The sequence below is a fragment of the Macaca thibetana genome, chromosome 19, assembly GCF_024542745.1.
Source record: "Macaca thibetana thibetana isolate TM-01 chromosome 19, ASM2454274v1, whole genome shotgun sequence".
Lineage (NCBI taxonomy): Eukaryota > Metazoa > Chordata > Mammalia > Primates > Cercopithecidae > Macaca > Macaca thibetana.
The window spans coordinates 23,530,505-23,554,325 of record NC_065596.1 but is presented as its reverse complement, the minus strand read 5'-3'; the positions used below and the strand labels follow the sequence as shown (position 1 = coordinate 23,554,325).

General features: G+C 60.2%; 2 protein-coding genes across 4 annotated transcripts in view; one reads left to right on the top strand and one right to left on the bottom strand.

The window, feature by feature from the left end:
* The window catches only part of RNF126 (ring finger protein 126), a 245,801-nt gene that overhangs the window by 141,083 nt on the left and 80,897 nt on the right, over positions 1-23,821 (bottom strand). The gene's annotated exons all lie outside the window — the stretch shown is intronic.
* Positions 8,750-23,752, top strand: PTBP1 (polypyrimidine tract binding protein 1). Of its 3 annotated transcripts, XM_050771139.1 has the most exons (15): positions 8,750-8,860; positions 10,745-10,775; positions 15,061-15,133; positions 15,517-15,689; positions 15,772-15,918; positions 16,015-16,185; positions 16,323-16,433; positions 16,507-16,681; positions 16,985-17,062; positions 17,890-18,038; positions 19,353-19,386; positions 19,848-19,940; positions 20,030-20,246; positions 22,022-22,099; positions 22,173-23,752. In XM_050771139.1, the coding sequence occupies exons 1-15, from the start codon at positions 8,853-8,855 to the stop codon at positions 22,303-22,305; spliced, it is 1,671 nt and encodes a 556-aa protein (XP_050627096.1). In that variant the 5' UTR covers positions 8,750-8,852; the 3' UTR covers positions 22,306-23,752. The 3 variants fall into 3 exon arrangements, with proteins under 3 accessions (XP_050627096.1, XP_050627097.1, XP_050627098.1); XM_050771140.1 differs by lacking the exon at positions 16,985-17,062; XM_050771141.1 differs by lacking the exon at positions 10,745-10,775 and having other exon boundaries at positions 8,753-8,860.

The following is a 23,821-nucleotide window of genomic DNA, read 5'->3' as shown; positions in this document are numbered from 1 at the left end:
AGGTGTGTGAGGCTCCAGGTGAGGACCCTCCGGGCCTCTTGCAGCTCCTGGTGCTGATGGCCGCCTCTGACCCTGCTGGACGTGCGGCCGCTCCCCTCCCAGTTCTGCCTCTGCCACCCCACAGCCGCCTCCTCTGCATCTGTGTCCACGTTTCCCTTGTCTCCTGAAGTTGCCCTGTCGCTGCTGTGGTACCCACCCTAATGATCTCATCCTGACTAATGGCATCTGCAGAAACCCTATTTCCACATGAGGTCCCGTTTCTAGGTGCCTGGGGTTAGCGCAGACACAGATCTTCGAGGGAACTCCGTTCACCCCACGCCGGGGAGTTTGCCTTTGTGGCTTTCTCCTCTGCGGCCCTGGTTCCCGAGGGGCCGGCCCTTCCCCCTCAGATCAAATTCTGCCTCCTCAGCCAGGCCTTCCTGACCCTCCCGGGCCCTTCCTGCCTTTCTCTCTGGCTGCGGCTGTTTCCTGCAGGGCTGGCTGCAGCTGCCGGCGGCACCCTGTCCGTACCTGTTTCATGTCCGTCGTTAGCAACCCCGGCTTCCAACACAGCTCATTGCCAGCAGGAGCAGGGGCCTAGTAGGCCACACGTCTCCCTCCGAACCACAAGCTGCTGCGGGTGGTTGACAGAAAGCCCCCTGCCCCCCGTTCCTTATTTGTTTTTTTTTTTTTTTTTGAGACGGAGTCTCGCTCTGTCGCCCAGACTGGAGTGCAGTGGCCGGATCTCAGCTCACTGCAAGCTCCACCTCCCGGGTTCACGCCATTCTCCTGCCTCAGCCTCCCGAGTAGCTGGGACTACAGGCGCCCGCCACCTCGCCCGGCTAGTTTTTTTTTTTTTTTTTTTTTTTGTATTTTTTAGTAGAGACGGGGTTTCACCGTGTTAGCCAGGATGGTCTCGATCTCCTGACCTCGTGATCCGCCCGTCTCGGCCTCCCAAAGTGCAGGGATTACAGGCTTGAGCCACCGCGCCCGGCCTCCTTATTTGTTTATTTGCTTTTTTTGTTGTTTTAGAGACTGGATTTTGCCCTGTTGCCCAGGCTGGAGTGCAGTGGTGAAATCTCGGTTCACTACAGCCTCCGTCTCCTGGGCGCTGGTGAGCCTACGGCCTCAGCCTCCCGAGTAGCTGAGACCACACGCGTGCACCACCATGCCCAGCTAATTCTTTGACTTCTTTTGTAGAGATGGGGTTTTGCCATGTTGCCCAGGGTGGTTTCAAAGTCCTGGCCTTCAAGCAATCCTGCCTCGGCCTCCCAATGTGACAGGATTATAGGCATGAACCACTGCACACTCGGCCCCATCCTTTCCTTTTTTTTCTTTCTGAGACAGAGTCTCGCTCTGTCACGCAGGCTGGAGTGCAGTGGCGCCATCTCGGCTCACTGCAAGCTCCGCCTCCCGGGTTCAAGCAGGTCTCCTGCCTCAGCCTCCTGAGTAGCTGGGACTACTGGCGCCGCCACCACGCCTGGCTAATTTTTGTATTTTTAGTAGAGACGGGTTTTCAGGTTTTCCGCCTGTCTCGGGCCTCCAAAGTGCTGGGATGACAGGCATGAGCCACTGGGCCTGGCATTATTTAATTTTTTGAGATGGGCTCTCACTCTGTCGCCTGGGATACAGTGCAGTGGTGGGATCCCAGCTAACTACAGCCTTGTACTCCTGGCCACAGGTGATCCTCCTGCCTGGGCTTCCCAAAGGGCTGGGATGACAGGTGTGAGCCACCACCCCCGGCTTGGCTATTTCATAGAAATGGGATCACACGGGGCCCGGCGCGGTGGCTCACGCCCGTCATCCCAGCACTTTGGGAGGCCGAGGTGGGCGGATCACCTGAGGTCAAGAGTTCGAGACCAGCCTAGCCAACATGGTAAAACCCCGTCTCTACTAAAAATACAAAAATTAGGCCAGGCGTGGTGGCTCACGCCTGTAATCCCAGCACTTTGGGAGGCCGAGGCGGGCGGATCACGAGGTCAGGAGATTGAGACCATCCTGGCTAACACGGTGAAACCCCGTCTCTACTAAAAATACAAAAATTAGCCGGGCGTGGTGGTGGATGCCTGTAATCCCAGCTACTCGGGAGGCTGAGGCAGGAGAATTGCTTGAACCCGGGAGGCGGAGATTGCAGTGAGCCCAGATTGCGCCACTGCACTCCAGCCTGGGCGACAAAGCAAGACTCCGTCTCAAAAAAAAAAAAGAGAAGGCCGGGCGCGGTGGCTCAAGCCTGTAATCCCAGCACTTTGGGAGGCCGAGACGGGCGGATCATGAGGTCAGGAGATCGAGACCATCCTGGCTAACACGGTGAAACCCCGTCTCTACTAAAAAATACAAAAACTAGCCGGGCGAGGTGGCGGGTGCCTGTAGTCCCAGCTACTCGGGAGGCTGAGGCAGGAGAATGGCGTGAACCCAGGAGGTGGAGCTTGCAGTGAGCTGAGATCGCGCCACTGCACTCCAGCCTGGGTGGCAGAGCGAGACTCCGTCTCAAAAAAAAAAAAAAAAAAAAAGAAAATACAAAAATTAGGCAGGCGTGGTGGCGGGTGCCTGCAATCTCAGCTCCTCGGGAGGCTGAGGCAGAACTGATCGAACTCGGGAGGCGGGGGTTGCAGTGAGCTGAGATCACGCCACTGCACTCCAGCCTGGGCAGCAAGAGCAAAACTCCTTCTCAGAAAAATAAAGTAAAATAAATGGGAGCACACCGTGTGACCTTCTGCGTCCGGCGTCTCTCATGGAGCATCGAGCTGTGGCCGGGGTCAGAGCCTGTTGTGTTCCGCGGTGGACGGCCTGGGCCGTGTTGGTCTTTTCTTTCACTGATGGGAATCTGGGCTGTTTCCACGTATGGGCTCCGTGAATAATACTGTGATGAATGTTCACGTATGCGTTTCTGTGTGGACGTGTGTTTCCCCTTCTCCCAGGTATCTGCACAGGAGGGGAATTGCCGGGGGGGGGGGGTGGTCCTGAGGAACAGCCCCCACTGCTGGCACATAACCCAGCCCCCCCCCTTTTTTTTCAGAGTCTCGCTCCATCACCCAGGCTGGAGTGCAGTGGCACAATCTCGGCTCACTGCAACCTCTGCCTCCCAGGTTCAAGCGATTCTCCTGCCTCGGTCTCCCGAGGAGCTGAGATTACAGGCACCCGCCACCATGCCCGGCTAATTTTTGTATTTTTAGTGGGAGACGGGGTTTCACCACATTGACCAGGCTGATATTGAATTCCTGACCTCTGATCCACACGCCTCGGCACCCTCTTTGGAAGTTCCCAGCGAGTTCCCTGCCTGAGTTCAGACCCACGGGCCGTCTTACAGGCTTAGAGGCCTCAGGCACCTCATTCCACCTCGCTAGAGGTGGGTTTCCCTGGGAAAAGGAGAAGAAAATATTTCCTAGGCACGGGATTAAAGGGTTAAAACAGGAAAACCTTGAAGGAGGGGCCCAGGTCTAGCTGAACTCCCCCTGGGGTGAGTGGGGCGGGGGTCAGGCTGGGGAGGGGAGCACAGAAAGGCTGGGTGCCAGGCCTGGGGGAGAGGCGGATGGGGTGGGGAAGGGTGGGTCTGGGCAGATTACGGCTGTGGCCTTTTCCTGTTGGCCTGAGGGCTGGGGGTGGGGGTGGGGAGAGGCTGGTCTCCCTGAGGTCTGGGCTTAGGGAGATGTCCTGGGATGAGAAGACTCTTGAGAAGTGACCCTGATAATTCAGAGGCAGGGGTCCTTCTTGGGGGTGGGGGATGAACAGAGACTGGAGGGGGTGGGAGAGAAAGAGGTCGAGGGGCCCGTTTAAGGAGCCCTCAGGCTGGGTGTGGCAGCTCACGCCTGTAATCCCAGCACTATGGGCAGCGGAGGCGGGAGGATCCCTTGAGCCCAGGAGTTTGAGACCAGCCTGGGTAATATGGTGAGATTCTGTGTCAACAGAAAAGTTTTAAAAAATGAGCCAGGCGCGGTGCAACTACTTGCCTATAGCCCCAGCTACCGAGAGGCCGAGGCGGCAGGACCGCCTGAGCCGGGGAGGTTGGGGCAATGGTACCGAGATTGTGCCATGGCACTCCAGCCTGGGTGGCAGCGTGAGACCCTGCCTCAAAAAAATAAATAAAGCCCCCATTCCCCTTAGGATCGCTACTTCCTATACCAACCCACTATCCCAGCTTGGAGGGGTGGGACTGGCCTTGAGCCACAGTTGCTTCCCAGAGCAGAGAGCACGGGACGGAAGTGGTTCTGCACGGAGTACAGTGAGGCCAGGGAAAAGCAGTACGTTCCTGTCTGCGAGTCCTGGCCCTCAGGGCTTGGGGTGGCCTCGCTGAGCCCCCACTCCAAGGTCTGTCTGACAGAAATCCAGGAAATGGGCCGGAGAGGCTGGGATACCAGCCAGGAGACCGGTCCGAGGCTGTGCCCTGGATCCCTGAGCCCTCACTTTTGTAATTAAGGTAATAAACCGGTGCTGGCCATGGGGGCGCAGGCCTGTCATCCCAGCACTTTGGGAGGCTGAGGCGGGAGGATCACCTGCGGCCAGGAGTTCGAGACCAGCCTGGCCAACATGGAGAAACCCCGTCTCTACTAAAAATACAAAAATTAGCTGGGTGTGGTGGCGGACGCCTGTAATCCCAGCTACTCAGGAGGCTGAGGCAGGAGAATGACTTGAATCCAGGAGGCGGAGGTTGCAGTGAGCTGAGATGGCGCCACTGCACTCCAGCCAGGGCAGCAGAGCGAGATTCCATCCCCCCGGAAAAAAAAAAAGAAAAAATAAATCTATGGAACTGCCCATGGGGAGGAGGGACTGGCCTGGCCCTGCCACTCATGTTGACGAAGGAGTAAACTGAGGCACGGCCCTTCCCTCCCCCATCAGAACTGAAAGGTGTCTGAGGCCCCGGCAGCCCCTCTGCCTGAGATTCGGTGGCTCTGAGGGCCTCAGATGTCCTCACTCCACCCCCCGTTTCTCCTGCCAGCCTCAGAGGATCATTTTCAAAATGGTAACTGGCAAACCAACGTGATTCTCACACAAAGGCAAGGTGAGCCTGCTCCCGGCTGCTCACCCTGAATCATTCATGAAGGAGGCAGCTGGCCTGCGGGCTGGGATGGGAGACAGGAGAGGAGAAAAGACAGAGGCTGGGCCCTGGGCTGGCTGAATCAGTCAGGTGCCCACGGGAGCCCCTGGGCGTCTTCCCGCGCTGGCATTCTGGATGTGACGGCTGACCTGTCAATCGCTGGGCCCTCAGCCATGGTTACCGGCAGGCCAGCTCGGGAAGGACACTGGTTTCAGGTGACCTGGGTGGGGCGGGGGCGGTGGGGGGGGTTCCTGGGACCAGGCCGCCATTACAAAAGCAAAGGGCCTGTGGCCGGGCGCGGTGGCTCAAGCCTGTAATCCCAGCACTTTGGGAGGCCGAGACGGGCGGATCACGAGGTCAGGAGATCGAGACCATCCTGGCGAACCCGGTGAAACCCTGTCTGTACTAAAAAATACAAAAAACTAGCCGGGCGAGGTGGCGGGCGCCTGTAGTCCCAGCTACTCGGGAGGCTGAGGCAGGAGAATGGCGGGAACCCGGGAGGGGGAGCTTGCAGTGAGCTGAGATCTGGCCACTGCACTCCAGCCTGGGCGACAGAGCGAGACTCCATCTCAAAAAAAAAAAAAAAAAAAAAAAAAAAAAAAAGCAAAGGGCCTGCTTGTACCTGCTATCTCCCTCTGAGCTTCAGGTGGTGGGTGGGGCTGAGGGGCAGCCCCCAAGAGAGAAATCCACATCCGGAACCCCGGAACGTATGTGAACAGGGCTTCATTCGGAAAAACAGTCTTTGAAGGTACCATTAAGTGTCTTGACATGAGACCATCCTGGAGTAGGCAGGTAGACCCTAAATTCTGGGACATACACTCTCGTTTTTATTTTTACCCGTCTTTTAAGACAGAGTGTCACTCTGTTGCCCAGGCTGGAGTGCAGTGGCATAATCTAGACTCACGGCAGCCTCCGCCTCCCACGTTCAAGTAATTCTCCTGCCTCAGTCTCCCCAGCAGCTGGGATTACAGGCGCGAACCACCATCCCCGGCTAATTTTTTTTTTTTTTTTTTTGAGACAGAGTCTCGCTCTGTCGCCCAGGCTGGAGTGCAGTGGCGCGATCTCGGCTCACTGCAAGCTCCGCCTCCCGGGTTTACGCCATTCTCCTGCCTCAGCCTCACGAGTAGCTGGGACTACAGGCGCCGCCACCTCGCCCGGCTAGTTTTTTTGTATTTTTAGTAGAGACGGGGTTTCACCGTGTTAGCCAGGATGGTCTCGATCTCCTGACCTCGTGATCCGCCCACCTCAGCCTCCCAAAGCGCTGGGATTACAGGCGTGAGCCACCGTGCCAGGCCTTAATTTTTGTATTTTTAGTAGAAACGGGCTTTCACCATGTTGGCCGGGATGGTCTCAGTCTCTTGACCTCGTGATCTGCCTGCCTCGGCCTCCCAAAGTGCTGGGATGACAGGCGTTTGTTTTCGTTTTTGTGTTTTAGAGATGGAGTTTCACTCTTGTTGCCCAGGCTGCGGTGCAATGGCGCAATCTTGGCTCACTGCAACCTCCACCTCCCGGGTTCAAGCGATTCTCCTACCTCAGCCTCCTGAGTAGCAGAGGTTACAGGAATGCACCACCACAGCCGGCTAATTTTTGTATTTTTAGTAGAGACAAGGTTTCTCCATGTTGGCCAGACTGGTCTTAAACTCCGGCCTCAGATGTGATCCACCCGCCTTGGCCTCCCAGAGTGCTGGGATTACAGGTGTGAGCTACCAAGCCCGGCCAGACACTGTCTTAAAAAAAATAAAAATAAGAAAAGGAACTGGACGGGTGGCTGGTGATGTGGGCCTTGCTGGGTAAAGGGTGGCCTTGGGCTTATGGAGCAAGACAGGAGCCCTGGTGGGGCCACGATCGGAAGTGGGTTTTAACACAATTCCGATGGGTTAGACGGGGGCTTGGAACCTGCTGGTCTCTACCACTGCCAGCTGCCACTCAGACCCCTGGCCCCTGCCTGTCTGCGCTCAGGATGGGGCCCATCCCAGGCACCCCAAGAACAGACAGCAGCGGCTTGCTCTGGTGGTGTGAGGATGGGGGTCTCCAGGGGAGCAAATCCACAGTAACACGCTGGGCTTCTCCCAGATGGGCTGCAGACGGCTCTTGGTGAGTCTCCGTTGACCGGCTGGTTCAGGCCAAAGGACCTCGCCACGGAGCTCGGCGGCCACCCCTAATCCCGGCTGGAATCCTCTGGCTCCAGATGCCCGGAGGGGCTCCAAGTCTCCTGGGCCCACACCAGGCCCCGGCCTGAAACACGCTGGAGGGGCAGGGCGCTGGGCTCGTTTGGATTTGGGGAAAGGAGAATTGTCATGTCTTCTCCCTCCGTAGGTTGCTGCCAATGAAAAACCCTTTTCAGTATGGACGAAATCCCACTAAGTCTATTTAGGGAGCAGCGTGGACTCCGGGCTGGGAACTGCGACAGCCGGATGCCCACCGTCCGAGGCTTTCAACCACAGCCCCATTTGGGTTCCAGGTGTGGAGGGCTGGGGTCATCCCCTCACCCTGGGGTGGCTCCCAAGCTGCTGACCTGGCCTCCCTGACGGGCATCCCTACAGCTCTGTCCGACTCTTCATGCGATCAGCGCTCCCGGGAACATATACTTTGGGGTGTTTTCTGATGCTGGGATGGTGGCCCGTGAGGCAGGGAACCTCCTGGTGACCCTGCTGGGCCCGGCCCTGTTTCCCCAGCTGTAGGGTGGCAGCCTCGAACTATACAAGGTCCAGGCCACAGTTTCCTTAGCTGTAGGTCGGTGGGCTGTGCACTGTACGGGGCTTGGGCCTCAGTTTCCCCAGCTGTAAGTGGGCGGCCGTGGACTGTGTGTGGCTTGGGCCTCAGTTTCCCTAGCTGTAGGTGGGCGGCCTCGGACTGTACAGGGCCTGGGCCTCAGTTTCCCCAGCTGTAGGCGGGGAGGCCATCGACTGTGTGTGGCCCGGACCTCAGTTTCCCCAGCTTTAGGCCGTTGGCGGCGGACTGTACAAGGTCCAGGCCTCAGTTTTCCCAGCTGTAGGCGGGCGGCCGCCCACTGTTCAAGGTCCAGGCCTCAGTTTCCCCAGCTGCAGGCTGGCGGCCGCGGACTGTGCGGGGCCCGGGACTCAGTTTCCCTATCCCCGCAGTCGGGATTCGCTGTTCCGGGCGAACAAAGGACGGTCGGGGGTGACCCTGAATCATGGCGCGTCCGCAGTCTCTGTGGCCACTGTGGAAACAGCCCTGGCGAGTCCGGGACGCGACGCGGCCTTTCCCTCCCCGCGCGATCACCCAGACGTGAACGCTCAGTTTGAATCGGACTTTTTGGCCATGTGCCCACAAGCAACATGGAGCCCTGCGGGTTTCCTGCCCGACTCCAAGATGGCGACGCGACTCCCTTTGCCCTCATTGCCCAGGCGGGCGGGTCCTGCCCACTTGCAAGATGGCGGCAGCCTGGGCCAAGCACGCTTCCCTCCGCCTGACTCGCCACGTACCCAATCTCAAGATGGCGTCTCCCGCAAAGCCACGCGCCAGACGGCGGCTTGCTCACTGGCTCAGACGCCGTCACGTGCGCCCACTTTCTCTCCCTCCCCCGACTCCATAGGCCGTTTCCGCCTTCGGCCTTGACGAATGACCGCCTCCGCCAATAGGCGCCTTCGATTCCTCTGGGTCCCGCCCCCGGGAGACCTTCTGGCCAGTGGGAGCCGCTGGCGGGGGCCCGCGGGGCTCTCCCCGCCCCCGGGCTGCGGTAAGAGCCAATGGGCAGCGCGCGCGGGGGACGTGTGCGGGCGTCTCCGCCATTTTGTGAGTCTATAACTCGGAGCCGTTGGGTCGGTTCCTGCTATTCCGGCGCCTCCACTCCGTCCCCCGCGGGTCTGCTCTGTGTGCCATGGACGGGTGAGTCGCACCTCGCCCCGCGCCCCGCCGCCCTCCCCGCGCTGCAGCCCTGCCCCCGCCGCCGCGCCGGCCTCCCCGGCGCCGATCTCGCCGCCGCCCGGGCGGGAGGGGGCGGCGGGCTCTCCCCTTCCTCTCCGCGTGGCGGGCGCGGGCTCGGGGCGGGCCAGGGGTTTCCCGGGGATCTGGCCGCGTCCCCGTTCCCGTCCCCCGCCCGGCCCGCTTCCGGCCCCCGCGCGCCCCGTCCCGAGCGCACGCGGCCTCCCGCGCCCCTCCCCCTCCGCGCGCGGCCCCGCACTTCGCCTTTGCCCCGCCTCGGCGGCGCGCGGCCCTTCCCGCTTCCCGTCCGGCCCTTGCGCGCCCGCTTGGATGGCCCTTCCCGCCTCCCGTCCGCGCTCCTCGTGCGCCTGCGTAGCCCGTCGCGCGTCCCCGTTGGCCCCAGCGCGCGTGCGCGGCTGCCGTCGGGGGCGCGCGCCTTTCCCGCCTCCCGGACTCTGCCCCCGGCGCAGCCCCGGAAGCGCAGGCGGGGCTCGGGCGGCCGCCGGGAGGGAAAGCCGGCGCCGGGGCCTCGCCGCGGGCTGCAGGCTCTGTGCTCCCCGCCCTGCTCCCCGTGCGCCCCGGGCCGTGGCCAAGGGTTTCGGCGATCTCAGGAGAGAGGCGGCCGCCCCGGCGTCGGAGGGTCCTCTCCAGGGACCCCCGCGGGCGCCGTCATGGGGAGGGCCTTCCCGGCTCTCTGGCTGCGGCAGCCTTTCCGGGCGGCTTTGCGGGGCGGGCTTCCCCTGGGAGGGGTGGGAGCCCCTCCAGAAAGGCCGTGTCCCGCCGAGCGCTTCCTGCGCGAGGCCCTCCCTGGGAATAGGAAGCGGGAGAGGCGGGAGATGCTTCGCATTCTTTCCGTTTTCCTGAGAAGTTTTTCTTGGGCCCAGTTACATTTAAAAGTCTGTTAGGACGTGCTCCGTGCAGTCCGTGGTGTCACAGCGGGGAGGCGCGGCCCTAGAGTGGGTCTGGAGCCCTTGGCATGCGTCGGGGCAGGTGGGTCCTGCAGACGGCGAGCCGGGGCTTCCCGCTCTCGTCCCGGCGCCGCGGGCTTGGGGCCGCGCACTCGCCTCCCGGAGTGAGGCAGGTCCGGGGGCTGCGCTTCCTTCCGACGCGCGCTCCGAGTCACTGAGGCCCCCGCCGGGAGTTGCAGTGGCGCCGTGGGGAGCTCCCTGTTGGGTCGGGAGCTGGCCGGGGCTGAAGGGGGGGCCTCGGGCCGCCCAGCTTTCTTCCCACCTTCCCCCCGAGGTGTCCCGAGGAGGGAGAGTCGGGTCGGGCAGGGCTCGGGTTGATCAGTAACAGGCTGTGTTCTGGTTGGTCTGTTCATTTTTATTTTTATGGACGGTTTCTACGGCCGCCACCCGCCCTCGGTGGATGGGGCTCCACTCTGATGAGAGGCACCCTCTTGGGGGGGCCACCCCCATCCGGGCGGAAGCTCTGGCCCAGCCCTGGGAGTTTGCCGGCTTCAGCCTTTCTCAGGCGTTTCCAACTTTCTGGAAAGCACACAGCGGCCCTCGAACCCTCTCAGCGGCGTCTAGCATCCTCGGGGTTTCCGAGGGGCGTGTCTTTGTCTTGGGACTTGTGGAGCCTGGTCCAGAGGTGGGGCCTAGGGTCCTGCTGGGAGGGAGGGGCGCCGCAGGACAATGGTGGCCCCTTTTCAAGTTGCAGTCAAGTGGACGGCTCACTTCCCTGCCCTTCTGAGCTTTCTCTAGCGGGGCCTCGCGCAGCCAGAGGGAGCCCCGCGGAGGTAGCGGCTGCAGGGTCCTGCGGGCTCTCCTGGCCCCGGGACAGCCGGGCGCGCCTGCTGCTGAGCGGCCACCGGGCTAACGTTGTCTCCTTTCTCTTTCTCTACAGCATTGTCCCAGATATAGCCGTTGGTACAAAGGTAGGCACTTCTCACTTTGCTTCTCCGTGACGCTCCTCTGACCTTGTGCCGACCCCGGGGGCCACCCCCCAGCGCTGCTGCGTTGGCTGGAGAGCGCCTTGCTGTTCCGAAGGGGCACCTTTGTATTCCTAAGGGGCACACTACCCTTGGTCTGGAATCTGGAGTTGGGTGGTTGGTCTGGAATCTGGAGTTGGGTGGGAGGGTTCCAGCCCCGGGCTCCAGTGCCCCGTCCGTTTTGGGGGTTTGAGTTTGCTGGCCGCCCCTCAGGTCTGGAATCTGAGCCGCTCTTCAGTTCTTGCTCTCAGCAGCGAGGGCTCTGCGTGCCCCAGACCTGGGTTTGGAACCTTTCCTGTTCCTGGAGGCTGGAAGAGTGCTGTTAAGTGGGATACCTCGTGTTGTAGCTGCCAGAGAGACTCTTGGTTTGGATCAGAAAAGAGTCACCTGGCTGTAGAGGGACCTGGGCAGACCCCAGTGTGTGTGAGCGGCTGGAATGGGCATTTACTGGTTGCTTTTGACATTAAGTTTTCTTTTTTGAGATGGGGTCTTGTTTTGTCACCAGGCAGGAGTGCAGTGGTGCGATCTTGGCTCACTGCAGCCTCCACTTCCTGGGTTCAAGCGATTCTCCTGCCTCTGCCTCCCGAGTAGCCGGGGTTACAGGTGCCCACCACCATGCCCGGCTAATTTTTGTGTATATATATGTTTTTAAACAAACACGGGGTTTCACCATGTTGGCCAGGCTGGTCTGGAACTCCTGATCTCAGGTGATCCACTGCCCTCAGCCTCTCAAAGTGCTGGGATTACAGTTGTGAGCCACCAGGCCCTGCTGACATTGTCTTTTGAGGGCATCTGGTCAGAACAACAGTAAACTGTCAAAGATGGCGTTTGGGGCAAGAGAAAAATGAATGTGCCAGATCTCACGTGTGTGTGAATCTTGCAGCCAGGGCTGGAAGGCAGGGGCACTGCTTCCCCGTGGAGGGTGAGGCCAGGGCTAAGCGTGTGAGGAAAGGGGGTGAGAACCTGGAGAGTAAGGTCCTGGGGAGGCCAGCGATTCCGAGGGAGCTGTGGTCCTCGCTTAGCTGGGGTGGGTGGTTGGTGAATGATTGTGCTGGTCATTGTGGGTTGAGGGCTCCCGACTTCAGGGCTTGTCCCCCGAGGGCCTCCTGCAGGGTGAGCCCACAGCGGTGGGGCCAGAGCTCTCTGGTTTCTGGTCAGTCAGCGGTGGTGCCTGGGCCAGGTTTCGGTTTTCCCAAGTGGACTGCTGTCTTTACAGGCGGCCTGGCCCGATCTTCCTGGAGATAAAACCTGTTTGTTCAGTGTGGGAGGAGGGAGAGGGACTTTCATCTGAAGCATTTGCAGCAATCCCTGGATGTGTCTGGCTTGCAGGCAGTCCTCTTTTCCTTGCTTCTGTGAGGCTGCGTTCCAGCTGGAGTGGCCCTCAGCTTCCATCAGGTGGTCCTGCAGCCCTTCTCTGCAGTTCCCAGGGGGCTCGATGGCTGGGACACGGAAGCTAAGCCAGGGCAGGATGGAAGCCCGCGGGCTCTGGTGCAGGGAGGGATTTTGCCAAGGGGCGGTGTCAGGGCCCCTGCTGGGTGCAGGCCCTGGTAGGAGGATGGGGTGGTACCCTGACCCGGGTGATCGCCCTCCTGCACCAGGGAACCCTCAGCTGACCTGGGCCCACACCTGGCCACGTTGTCCTTTATCCCCGGACAGAGCACCTCCTGTTCAGTGTGGGGTTGAAGACGCCTGGGACCCGTGCCGCAGGGTCCCGGCTGCAGACTGGGAGGGCTCGGGGCGTTTCCCGTCAGTCCGAGTGCTTCAGGACAGGTGCCTCGAAGGGACCCTCCTGGGGTGTCTGGCAGCTGCAGTGAAGGAAGTGGAGGTGCTCGGCCCAGCTTGTGTCTGCTGGTTGCTGCCCTGTGGAGCCTCAGAGCCTCCAGGTGTCCCTTTCGTTCTACTGGGGCGCTGCTGAGCTGAGCCAAGCCGGCCTGTGCCGCCCGGGCAGGCGTGGAGTTTGCTGCCACAGACGGTTGTGGGCATGCCAGGCCACTTGCCCATGGGAATGAGATTAGGGCTTCAGGCAGGCGGCCAATGCTCAGAGGAAGCGGCACCGCCCACCACTCCAGTCAAACAGGGTCCAAGATGCCCTTTTTAAGGTTTGTGCCGCTAGCACATGGGAGCCGCATGGGCGCCTGGCCGCTGTCCAGCTCGGGGGAGGACCAGCCCTGGTGTCCTAGATGGTCGGCTTCTGGGCTCCCCCAGCCTCTGGGCTGGAGGGGAGAGGAGACAGGAAACGACTTCCTGTGGGGGGCGGAGGCTGGAGGCTCCGTGTCTCTGCGTCTCAGGTCCTCCTGTCCTGGCGCTCCCGTGTTTTCCGATCCCGTGGTTTCCACCTGAGGCTGCTGACTGTTTGCCCTGGGCCTGTGCAGCCCCGCCCTGTGCTCACAGAGGGCCCTGGACTCTGGAAGTAAAAAGATGACTCGAGGGTCTGTTTTCAGCATTTGACTTCATTTGCGTCCGGCCGGAACCTCAGCCACCCTGATGGTGCACACTTCTGTTCATTCTTTGATCCTAAAGTCTTGGGGACTGACAGGTGGCATTTGGGTGGGCACCAGGCCTGTGGAGCCTGAGCGATTCCTGGTTCTAGCCCTGGTGGCTTCTCGACTGCTTGTTTGGTGACGCCCTGGGTGCTTGCGGGGTTGGCCTGGGGGCTCGAGGCTGCAGTTAGAGGTCTCAGTGGCAGGGGCAGTCCCTGTTCCCTGTCCTGGAGCAGGTGCTGGAGTCTCATGTGGGGAGGCTTTGCAGGCCTGCCTGCCTTCCTTCCTTCCTTCCTTCCTTCCTTCCTTCCTTCCTTCCTTCCTTCCTTCCTTCCTTCCTTCCTTCCTTCCTTCCTTCCTTCCTTCCCTCCTTCCTCTCTTTCCTTCCCTCCTTCCTTCCTCTTTCCTCCTTCCCTCCTTCCCTCCTTCCCTCCTTCCTTCCTGGAAGCTTTACAGCCAGGGCCAGCAGAGGGCCCCGGTTGAGGTCAGGGCAGGAGTGGAGCTGAACGTGCGTGGAGGGGAGGCGGCCTTAAGGGAAGACCATCCAAGGGCAGGCTCAGGGAGGCCGGTGTTGGTGGGGGCTCTTTGACCGGGCATGGGGGCTCATGGAGCTGGGGGCTGTCTGAGGAGGGACAGGGCGTGACATCCACTGGTTCCTTCTGATGTGATGGCCCTGGGCCCCTCAGTAGGTGGGGCAGGCTCTTGGCCTCACTCCTGATATGGGAGATGGAGGCTCCTTCTTTGTTCCCTGGGATGGCTCTGTCCTGGGGGCCTGGGCGCTGCCCTGGGGGCCTGCAGAGTCCGGCTTTGCAGACCAAGCGCCTGTGCTCCAAGGTCCTCAGACCCGAGCTTTGTTTTCTGTGTAACTAAGGGCCGTAACTAACGTCTCCTCCAATTTCACTCTGAATAAACGTGTGTCTTCAACCCTTGCGTGGGGGGGGGCCGTCTGCCGTTCTGAGCCTAGGATCAGTGTAGTGTAATTCTTCCTAGAAGTTGATTCAGTTACATAGAAATAACGAGTGAATAGATTGTTTCTGGAGAGAAAATGGACAGGTAGAAATGATGGGGCTGCTGTAGAGCTCCCCTGGCCCCAGTCACGCCCGTGGTAGCACCAGATCACTGCGCAGGGAGGCCGTGTCTCTGGTCCTCAGTCTCGAGTGTGCGGAGACGGAGGTCGGGTTTCCCTTACGGGGCTGGAAAACAGAAGAGGAGGGGCTTCCGCGAGAGCGAGCGAGGCGGTGCTAGAGTTTGGTTCTCCTGCGAGGCCACCAGCAGTGAGGTCAGCTGCCTGGGCCCTGCCTTGTGCTGCTGGGGAGGCTGGTTCCATGGAGCGGGTCCCCTGCCCTGCTAGCTGGTGGCTGAGGCCCAGGCCTGCGCCCAGGGCGGCCGGCAGCACAGTGAGGCTGCGTCCACAGCAGAGTTGGCCGTGGAGATAGTATACGCGGTGCTCTCCGTCGCTGAGACCTCCCAGCGCCACTGGCTGAGTACCCCAGGGCTTCCAGAGCTTGGAAAAAGGAGCAGTGTCTTGGTTGTGGAACTGTGGGGTGCTGTGCGCGTCCATGGGCTGTGGGGGTGTTTCTGGAGACAGGCCTGGGTCTGTGCTCTGGCTGCCCTGCCGTGGAAGTGTGGGTGTGGGTGTGGGTTGGGGGTCTGGGACCCCAGGCAGCCCGAGTGGGAGCTGGGCGGCTGGTGGGGAAGGGAGGCCCTGGCCTGGCGGGAAGTGCAGCTCAGCGTTGTCCCTTCTCTTGCAGCGGGGATCTGACGAGCTTTTCTCTACTTGTGTCACTAACGGACCGTTTATCATGAGCAGCAGCAACTCGGCAGGTAAGGCCGGGACTTAGCCCAGGGCGAGGTCTGCGGATGTCTTTTCCTGGAACAACCCTGGGACTCTCCTTTTCATCTCAAACGGCGGGCCCCACGGTCCACGCTGCAGGTCCAGGTCCCAGTTCTTGCTACAGAGAATTCCTGGGGAGGTGCTGGATGGGTGGTCCAGGCCGGCACTTGGACCTGTGGGCGGGTTGTCAGCAGCTGTCAGGAGCAGGGGTCCCGACGGTGCAGGCCTTGGCCTCATGCTGCTGGTTCACGTGCACCCTCCTGGGGCTCAGGGCTGGTCTCCGTAGCAGGCAGGGCTCTAGGCGGAGAGCAGGGACCCGGCCCTGTGGGATTCTACGTGTTGATGCCTGCGTCTCCCGGCACCCCCTTTTCAGCAAACGGAAATGACAGCAAAAAGTTCAAAGGTGACAGCAGAAGCGCCGGCGTCCCCTCCAGAGTGATCCACATCCGGAAGCTCCCCATCGACGTCACAGAAGGAGAGGTCATCTCCCTGGGGCTGCCCTTCGGGAAGGTCACCAACCTCCTGATGCTGAAGGGGAAAAACCAGGTATCTGAGCCGCGCTTCTCGGGGCGCTGGTACCGCGCAGGCGGGGAGGAGGAGGGCCCGGCACTCACTGCCTCCCCCACAGGCCTTCATCGAGATGAACACGGAGGAGGCTGCCAACACCATGGTGAACTACTACACCTCGGTGACGCCAGTGCTGCGCGGCCAGCCCATCTACATCCAGTTCTCCAACCACAAGGAGCTGAAGACCGACAGCTCTCCCAACCAGGCGGTGCGTGGCCCTGCAGCGGACCCCAGCAGCCCGGGACCTCGGGGGTGGGGGGGCCCGGCCTCAGGGGCCGGGGACTCACGGTAATGTCTCCCACAGCGGGCCCAGGCGGCCCTGCAGGCTGTGAACTCGGTCCAGTCGGGGAACCTGGCCTTGGCTGCCTCGGCGGCGGCCGTGGACGCAGGAATGGCGATGGCTGGGCAGAGCCCCGTGCTCAGGATCATCGTGGAGAACCTATTCTACCCCGTGACCCTGGATGTGCTGCACCAGGTGAGGTGGTCCCATCACTGCCAGGGCCGCACGGGCTGGGTCAGGCTGCTGTTGCCGTGGGCGCAGGCCCACGGGAGGGGTCTGGCAGGGCTGGTGGGCGCCGGGCAGGAGCTCATGCTGTGGCCTGGGGCCTGCAGATTTTTTCCAAGTTCGGCACAGTGTTGAAGATCATCACCTTCACCAAGAACAACCAGTTCCAGGCCCTGCTGCAGTACGCGGACCCTGTGAGCGCCCAGCACGCCAAGCTGGTGAGTGGGGCTCCCAGGATGGCACCTGCCCTGGCCCTGGCCCGGCCGCACCTCACGCTGCCTCTCCCCTCAGTCGCTGGACGGGCAGAACATCTACAACGCCTGCTGCACGCTGCGCATCGACTTTTCCAAGCTCACCAGCCTCAACGTCAAGTACAACAATGACAAGAGCCGCGACTACACGCGCCCAGACCTGCCCTCCGGGGACAGCCAGCCCTCCCTGGACCAGACCATGGCCGCGGCCTTCGGTAAGAGGCCGCCCGACGCGGCGCCAGTGTGCAGAGTGGTCTGTGAGGGCCGCTCAGTCCGGAACCCCAGCGGCACGGGCCCGGCCCTGCACCAGGGTGATGCGCCTGCTGCTCTCTGCACGGCCAGCACAGCACAGTCCGGTGCCCCCCACGTCGGGACCACGGCCCCCCTAGAGCAGCGGATCTGCCCGCGAAGGCTCTGCTGGGGCCGCCCGCCAGCCGGGTTGGGGCCCATCCCACAGCACAGCGCCCGCTCGCGGTGGAGGTTGTGGGTGCGATGATTAGTGTCTCATTTATTTCTAGGTGCACCTGGTATAATCTCAGCCTCTCCGTATGCAGGAGCTGGTTTCCCTCCCACCTTTGCCATTCCTCAAGCTGCAGGTATTCAAACGCTTGGTCTTGGTTCCCCGGCGACTGCATGCCCACACCACCTTCCCAGGCAGCTCCGCATCCACGGCGGCAGCCTGGGCGGACTGGGCACTCGAGTGCCAGGTCAGGGGCCCTTTCCGGGAGAGGGGACGCCACGTCCACAGAGCAGGCTTGGCCAGGGCAGTGGTAGGACAGGGCAGTGGAGGCGCACGTGTGGATGGCGCCAGCCGGAAGCACTAACCGCACAGTCTTTGTGGTCTGGTTCCCTTCAAGCACCTCCGGGCGAGCGCGAGGACCGCCAGTGGTTGGAGGGATGTGTCCCTAGTAGTTGAATTTGAGTGGCCGGGTAAGCGCGTGGCCCGAGGCTGCGGAGCATGACCGGCGGCGGGACGTGTGTGCGTGGTCGTCCTCCTGCTTCCCTTCTGGGACCGGGACCGGGCCGCCGAGTGCTGGCCGTGGACGGAGCAGCGCGTGCCGCCCCGCGGCCGCCTTGTCTGCATGGAGGCATGGGCACGCATGCGCGGTGGTCCCGGGACAGGCCCTGCTTGCCGAGGGCCCCGTGTCTGTGCTGGCGGAGCCGGAGCTTTTCTGTGCTGTGGGCGCATGCAGATGAGTCCAAGCCCCGCACGGCCAGTGCTGTGAGGAGAGGCGGGCGCTGGTGCAGGAGCCAGCGGGTGGCTGTGCGGGGGTCGGGCGACCCCACAGGCACCCGGGGTAGGGCCAGAGCCAGGGCCGCCTCCCGCGCGGCTCCTCGGTGCATGAGGACGGGGAGCGTCGGCCTCTCCCACGCTGCGGTGGACTGGGGGTGCCGCTGCTCATCTTACCTCCTACCTTTCCAGGCCTTTCCGTTCCCAACGTCCACGGAGCCCTGGCCCCCTTGGCTATCCCCTCGGCGGCGGCGGCAGCTGCAGCGGCAGGCCGGATCGCCATCCCGGGCCTGGCGGGGGCAGGAAATTCTGTATTGCTGGTCAGCAACCTCAACCCAGAGGTACGTGGGCTTCGCCGCGCCGTTCCTCCCGGAAAAGCGAGCAGGGGATGTTGTGCTCGGTCTTGGGTCCCGGAGCGGCGCCGCTCCTCGCTGTGTCTGCGCCTCTGCCCCGGCAGCTCCTCTGCTGCAGCGCTGAGAGCCTCCTCTCCCAAGATGGCTTGAGTTTTCCTGTTTTCCTGAATTCACATCTTGGTTTACGTTTTCACTTCCGTGATATGCAGAATGAATTGTTTTTTGTTACCCAAAGGCAGTGTAAAAATGACTCGGAACTGAGCAGGGCGTGCAGTTCCGAGCCGCAGCAGGCCGCCCTGCTGGTCCCCGGGACACAGGGTTAGTGCGGCAGGGTGTGGGCGGCCCCTGTGGCACCAGAGCCTGTCACTTAATTAGCTGGTGGACTGTTATTTCTCAGAATGGTTAAATCCCCCTCGGGGAGAGCTTGGGTAAAAGTAGAGGCTCAAAATATGGAACTTGATGGATGGGATCCCCGGAATCAGTATTTCAGGCTGTTCTGTTACTCGGCAATTCCTGTGATTTCCTCAAGGTGGTGCCCACCCTGGCCCTCCCTCGCGGGGCACAGGGCGCACTCCCGGCCTCTGCCTCTTACCACGAGCCCGGTGCTGTCCCTCCAGCTCCTGAGCCAGGGGACCCACGGCGAGGCCGTGCACTAACAGACTCGATCTCCCTTCACGCCTGTGTCATCGTCCTTAGAGACTGACTTGTGCCACAGCCGTGCGAGACAGCGCTGCTGCAGGGCTTGGCTGAGGTGGCCGGGAGCGGAGCTGCACCCGCGCTCCTGGGGGGCGTGGTGGGGATCAGCCTCTGGGCGCCCTCCAGCAGTGCTGTCTCTGCCGGCGTGTGAGTGAAGGTGCTTTTCTCACCGTGTGCCCCGCGGTAAACCTGTAACTGGAATGTGTGTGGAGTGTGACTGATAGAACACTACCTGATTTTCTTATGTATTTACTGACCTGTGTTTTTTTGCTACTTTTTTTCTTTTCTCCCCTTCCCCTTTCCCAATTTTTTTTCTTGCCCTGATCCGGAATTTCTTTGCCAACTGACTGCACGGTACTTCTGCTTCCTGTTGTTGCTTGAAACAAAACAAAAACATAAACAAATAAAAAACAAAAATTCCCCCTCAAACCCTGCTCTCCGGAAACCAACCTGCCCTTGAATATTAACATCCTGACAACTTCATCATCCATCAACCACTGCACGCCTGCGGGGACTGTCTTCCTCGTGTGGACGATTGGCAACTCGCCCCCCTTGACCTCTCCCTCTCCCCTGTCCCTCCGCTGCCTTGCTCTGCTGTCTCTAAAGAGAGTCACACCCCAAAGCCTCTTTATTCTTTTCGGTATGTTATCATTCACACTTTTATTACCTTGTTTTCATTTAATTGAGATGATTTTGATGCCCTGAGACGTATTATGAGTTTGCGGTTTGGCACTCTGATGCTCCGTGGCATCGGCCTCGTTTTATGGTTTGCTTTCGGTTTGCCTATTTTATTTGGTCCCGTAGATACGTACGCATGGTTTATCGCCCTGCATGCTTTTCAGAGTTAGACCTGTCGGTGGCATATGCTACCGTGGCCACCTGCTGGCAGCTTACCTGTCCTGGACGCTATGACTTTGCCGAACGGAGCTGCTCCCGTTAGCGCGCCCTGTGGCTGCGAGACGCAGCTCCGCAGTGGCCGATAAAGCAAACCCGGCCGGGCTGAGCCGGGCCTTGTGGGGGGTGGGTGCGGGGTTGGGGCTGACGGGGAGATGGGCGGGGCGGGCGGCAGGCGACTCAGGCCCTGTCCCTGGGCTTTTGAAGGCGTGTACGGCGACGTGCAGCGCGTGAAGATCCTGTTCAATAAGAAGGAGAACGCCCTGGTGCAGATGGCGGACGGCAACCAGGCCCAGCTGGGTAAGAGGCCGGGCCGGCCCTGGGGGCGGTGGGGGCAGGGGCTGCCTTCCCTCACGGGCGCCTGGTCACACGGGTGCTGCTGTCCCCAGCCATGAGCCACCTGAATGGGCACAAACTGCACGGGAAGCCCATCCGCATCACACTGTCAAAGCACCAGAACGTGCAGCTGCCCCGTGAGGGCCAGGAGGACCAGGGCCTGACCAAGGACTATGGCAACTCACCCCTGCACCGCTTCAAGAAGCCGGGCTCCAAGAACTTCCAGAACATATTCCCACCCTCAGCCACGCTGCACCTCTCCAACATCCCGTGAGTGCTGGCGGGGGGCGGGCACGGGGCCGGGGCGGGCACGGGGCCGGGCCAGGGCTCTGCGTGGCTGTCCTGCCGCGTCGGTCTGTGAACTGCAATTTCCAGAGTGCAGGTCGGACACCTCTTAGCCCAAACCTGAAGTACGGCGAGGCCTGAAGCTTGAGCCGGGGGATGCTTGAGGGAGGGAGGGATCGTTGGACTTGGAAGGGTTTGGTCTTTTGGCTTAGGGGACGCTCCACTGTGAGAATGTAGAATGCACACATTTATTTATTTTTATTTTTTGAGACGGAGTCATGCTCTGTTGTCCTGGCTGGAGTACAGTGGAAGGATCTCGGTTCACTGCATCCTCTACCTCTTGGGTTCAAAGCGATTGTCCTGCCTCAGCTTCCGGAGTAGCTGGGACTACAGGCGCCCACCCCACGCCTGGCTAATTTTCGTATTTTTAGTAGAGACGGGGGTTTCACCATATTGGCCAGGCTGGTCTCCACCTCCTGACCTCATGATCTGCCCGCCTCGGCCTCCCAAAATGCTGGGGTTACAGGCGTGAGCCACTGTGCCTGGCCACGTTTATTTAATCTTTTTTGAGATGGAGTCTGGCTCTGTCGCCCAGGCTGGAGTGCAGTGGCACAATCTTGGCTCACTGCAAGCTCCGTCTCCCGGGTTCACGCCATTCTCCTGCCTCAGCCTCCTGAGTAGCTGGGACTAGAGGCGCCGCCACCACGTCCGGCTAGTTTTTTGTATTTTTTTAGTAGAGACGGGGTTTCTCCGTGTTAGCCAGGATGGTCTCGATCTCCTGACCTCGTTATCTACCTCCCTCGGCCTCCCAAAGTGCTAGGATTACAGGCGGGAGCCACCACCCCCAGGCTAATGCACACCTTTATAATCCCAGCGCTATGTGGGGCCAGGCAGGGGATCTTCTTGAACCCAAGACCAGCCTGAGCAATAAAGTGAGATTCCCGTCTCTACCAGAAAAATTGGTTAAAATTAGGCAAGAGTGGTGGTGTGCACCTCAGGGCCCAGCTCCTTGGGATTTGGAGGCTGAGGTGGGAGGTTCACTTTGAGCTCAGGGGTTTGAGGTTGCAGTGAGCTGTGATTGCCACACTCCAGGCTGGGCAACAGAGTGAGACCCTGTTTCAAAAAAATACATAGTGCAAATATTTGGAAATGCAGGTATATCTGGTCCCAAGTATGTCAACCTATAGTAAGCCCTTTGATATTTAACACATTACTTGTGAAATGTTTATTAGAAAGTCAACAAGGGGCCTGGCAGAGTGGCTCACGCCTGTGATTCCAGCACTTTAGGAGGCTGAGGTAGGCAGATCGCCTGAGGTCAGGAGTTCGAGACCAGCCTGGCCAACCTGGTGAAACCCCATCTTTACTAAAAATAAAAATTTAGCCTGGCATGGTGTCGTGCACCTGTAATCCCAGCTACTTGGGAGGCTCAGGCAGGAGAATCACTTGAACCCGGGAGGCGGAGGTTGTAAGCCAAGATCACGCCACTGCAGTCCAACCTGGGTGACAAAGCAAGACTCTCTCTCAAAACAAAAAAAAAGGGGGAGCAGCATGGTACTCTGCTTCTACAAACCTGTGGATGCCTGGTTTCATTAGAAGCTGCTTCAGACCATTGTGGGCATGATTCGATGTCCCATTTCTGGGCTCCTAAAAGGCCCTACACCTTCCCTGGCCACTCAGAAAACTAGTGTGGGGAGAGCCTCGCTGACCTTATCGGACATCCCCCTACCCAGCCCCAGGCCAACACCTTTCTCCTCCCACAGACCCTCCGTCTCCGAGGAAGATCTCAAGGTTCTGTTCTCCAGCAATGGGGGCGTCGTCAAAGGATTCAAGTTCTTCCAGTGAGTATGAGGCAGACGGTGCCTGGCTCTCCCCGGGCTGCCCTGTGGCCGGCCCTGACCCCATGTCTTGCAGGAAGGACCGCAAGATGGCACTGATCCAGATGGGCTCTGTGGAGGAGGCGGTCCAGGCCCTCATCGACCTGCACAACCATGACCTCGGGGAGAACCACCACCTGCGGGTCTCCTTCTCCAAGTCCACCATCTAGGGGCGCAGGCCCCCTGGCCGGGCCCGCTGGCGACAACTTCCATCATTCCAGAAAAAAGCCACTTTAAAAAGCAGCTGAAGTGACCTTAACAGACCAGAGATTTTATTTTTTTAAAGAGAAATCAGTTTACCTGTTTTTAAAAAAATTAAATCTAGTTCACCTTGCTAACCCTGCGGTGACGGGGACAGCTCAGGCTCTTGGTGACTGTGGCCGCGGAAGTTCCCAGCCCTCCACACCCGGGGCCAGACCCTCGGGGCCGTGCCTTGGTGGGGCCTGCAGGTGGGTGCCCCGACCACAACTCGGCTTCCTTGTGCCTTAAAAACCCTGCCTTCCTGCAGCCACACCCCCCCGGGGTGTCCTGGGGACCCAGGGGGCGGGGGTCACACCAGAGAAAGGCAGGGGGCCTGGCCGGCTCCTGCAGGATCATGTGCCTGGGGCTCCCCGGCCGAGGCTGCGACTCCCCAACCCCAGCCCTCTAATCAAGTCATGTGATTCCCCCGCCCTGCCCCCAGGGCCTTCCCTGCTGCCCCCGGGCGGGCTCCCCACTGCTCCAGCTGCGGAGCTGGTCGTCATAATCTCTGTATTATATACTTTGCAGTTGCAGACGTCTGTGCCTAGCAATATTTCCAGTTGACCAAATATTCTAATCTTTTTTTCATTTATATGCAAAAGAAATAGTTTTAAGTAACTTTTTATAGCAAGATGATACAATGGTATGAGTGTAATCTAAACTTCCTTGTGGTATTACCTTGTATGCTGTTACTTTTATTTTATTCCTTGTAATTAAGTCACAGGCAGGACCCAGTTTCCAGAGAGCAGGCGGGCCGCCCAGCGGGTCAGGCACAGGGAGCCCCGGTCCGATCTTAGACCCCTGAGCTTCAGGGAGGGGCGGGCGCGTCGCCGCCTCTGGCATCGCCTCCGGTTGCCTTACACCACACCTTCACCTGCAGTCGCCTAGGAAACTTGCTTTCAAACTTCTTCAGGGTTTTTTCCTTCAAATTTTGGACCAAAGTCTCATTTCTGTGTTGTGCTTGCCTCTGATGCTGGGGCCCGGCAGGCGGCCGCTCCTGTCCTCACTGCGCTGTCTCCCGCCCCCGCGTCCTGTCCCGGGGGCTCTCCTAGGATCCCCTTTCCATGAAGAGTGTAACAAGGGTGTAAATATTTATAATTTTTTATACCTGTTGTGAGACCCGAGGGCGGCGGCGCGGTTTTTTATGGTGACACAGATGTATATTTTGCTAACAGCAATTCCAGGCTCAGTATTGACCGCGGAGCCACAGGGACCCCACGCACATTCCGTTGCCTTACCCGATGGCTTGTGACGCGGAGAACCGATTAAAACCGTTTGATAAACTCCTTCCTTGTCTAGGCCTGTGTTCGCTGTGGACGCTGTAGAGGCAGGTTGGCCAGTCTGTACCTGGACTTCGAATAAATCTTCTGTATCCTCGCTCCGTCCGCCTTCAGTGCTTTTCCTCTTGCTGTGCTTTGGGCGGTCCCGGCTCGTACCCGGGCTTCC

Coding starts and splice junctions, on each gene's coding strand:
- PTBP1 (XM_050771139.1), top strand. Junction 19,387..19,847: donor AAGCCTCTTTATTCTTTTCG/GTATGTTATCAT, acceptor GGGCTTTTGAAG/GCGTGTACGGCGACGTGCAG. Junction 19,941..20,029: donor CGGCAACCAGGCCCAGCTGG/GTAAGAGGCCGG, acceptor TGCTGTCCCCAG/CCATGAGCCACCTGAATGGG.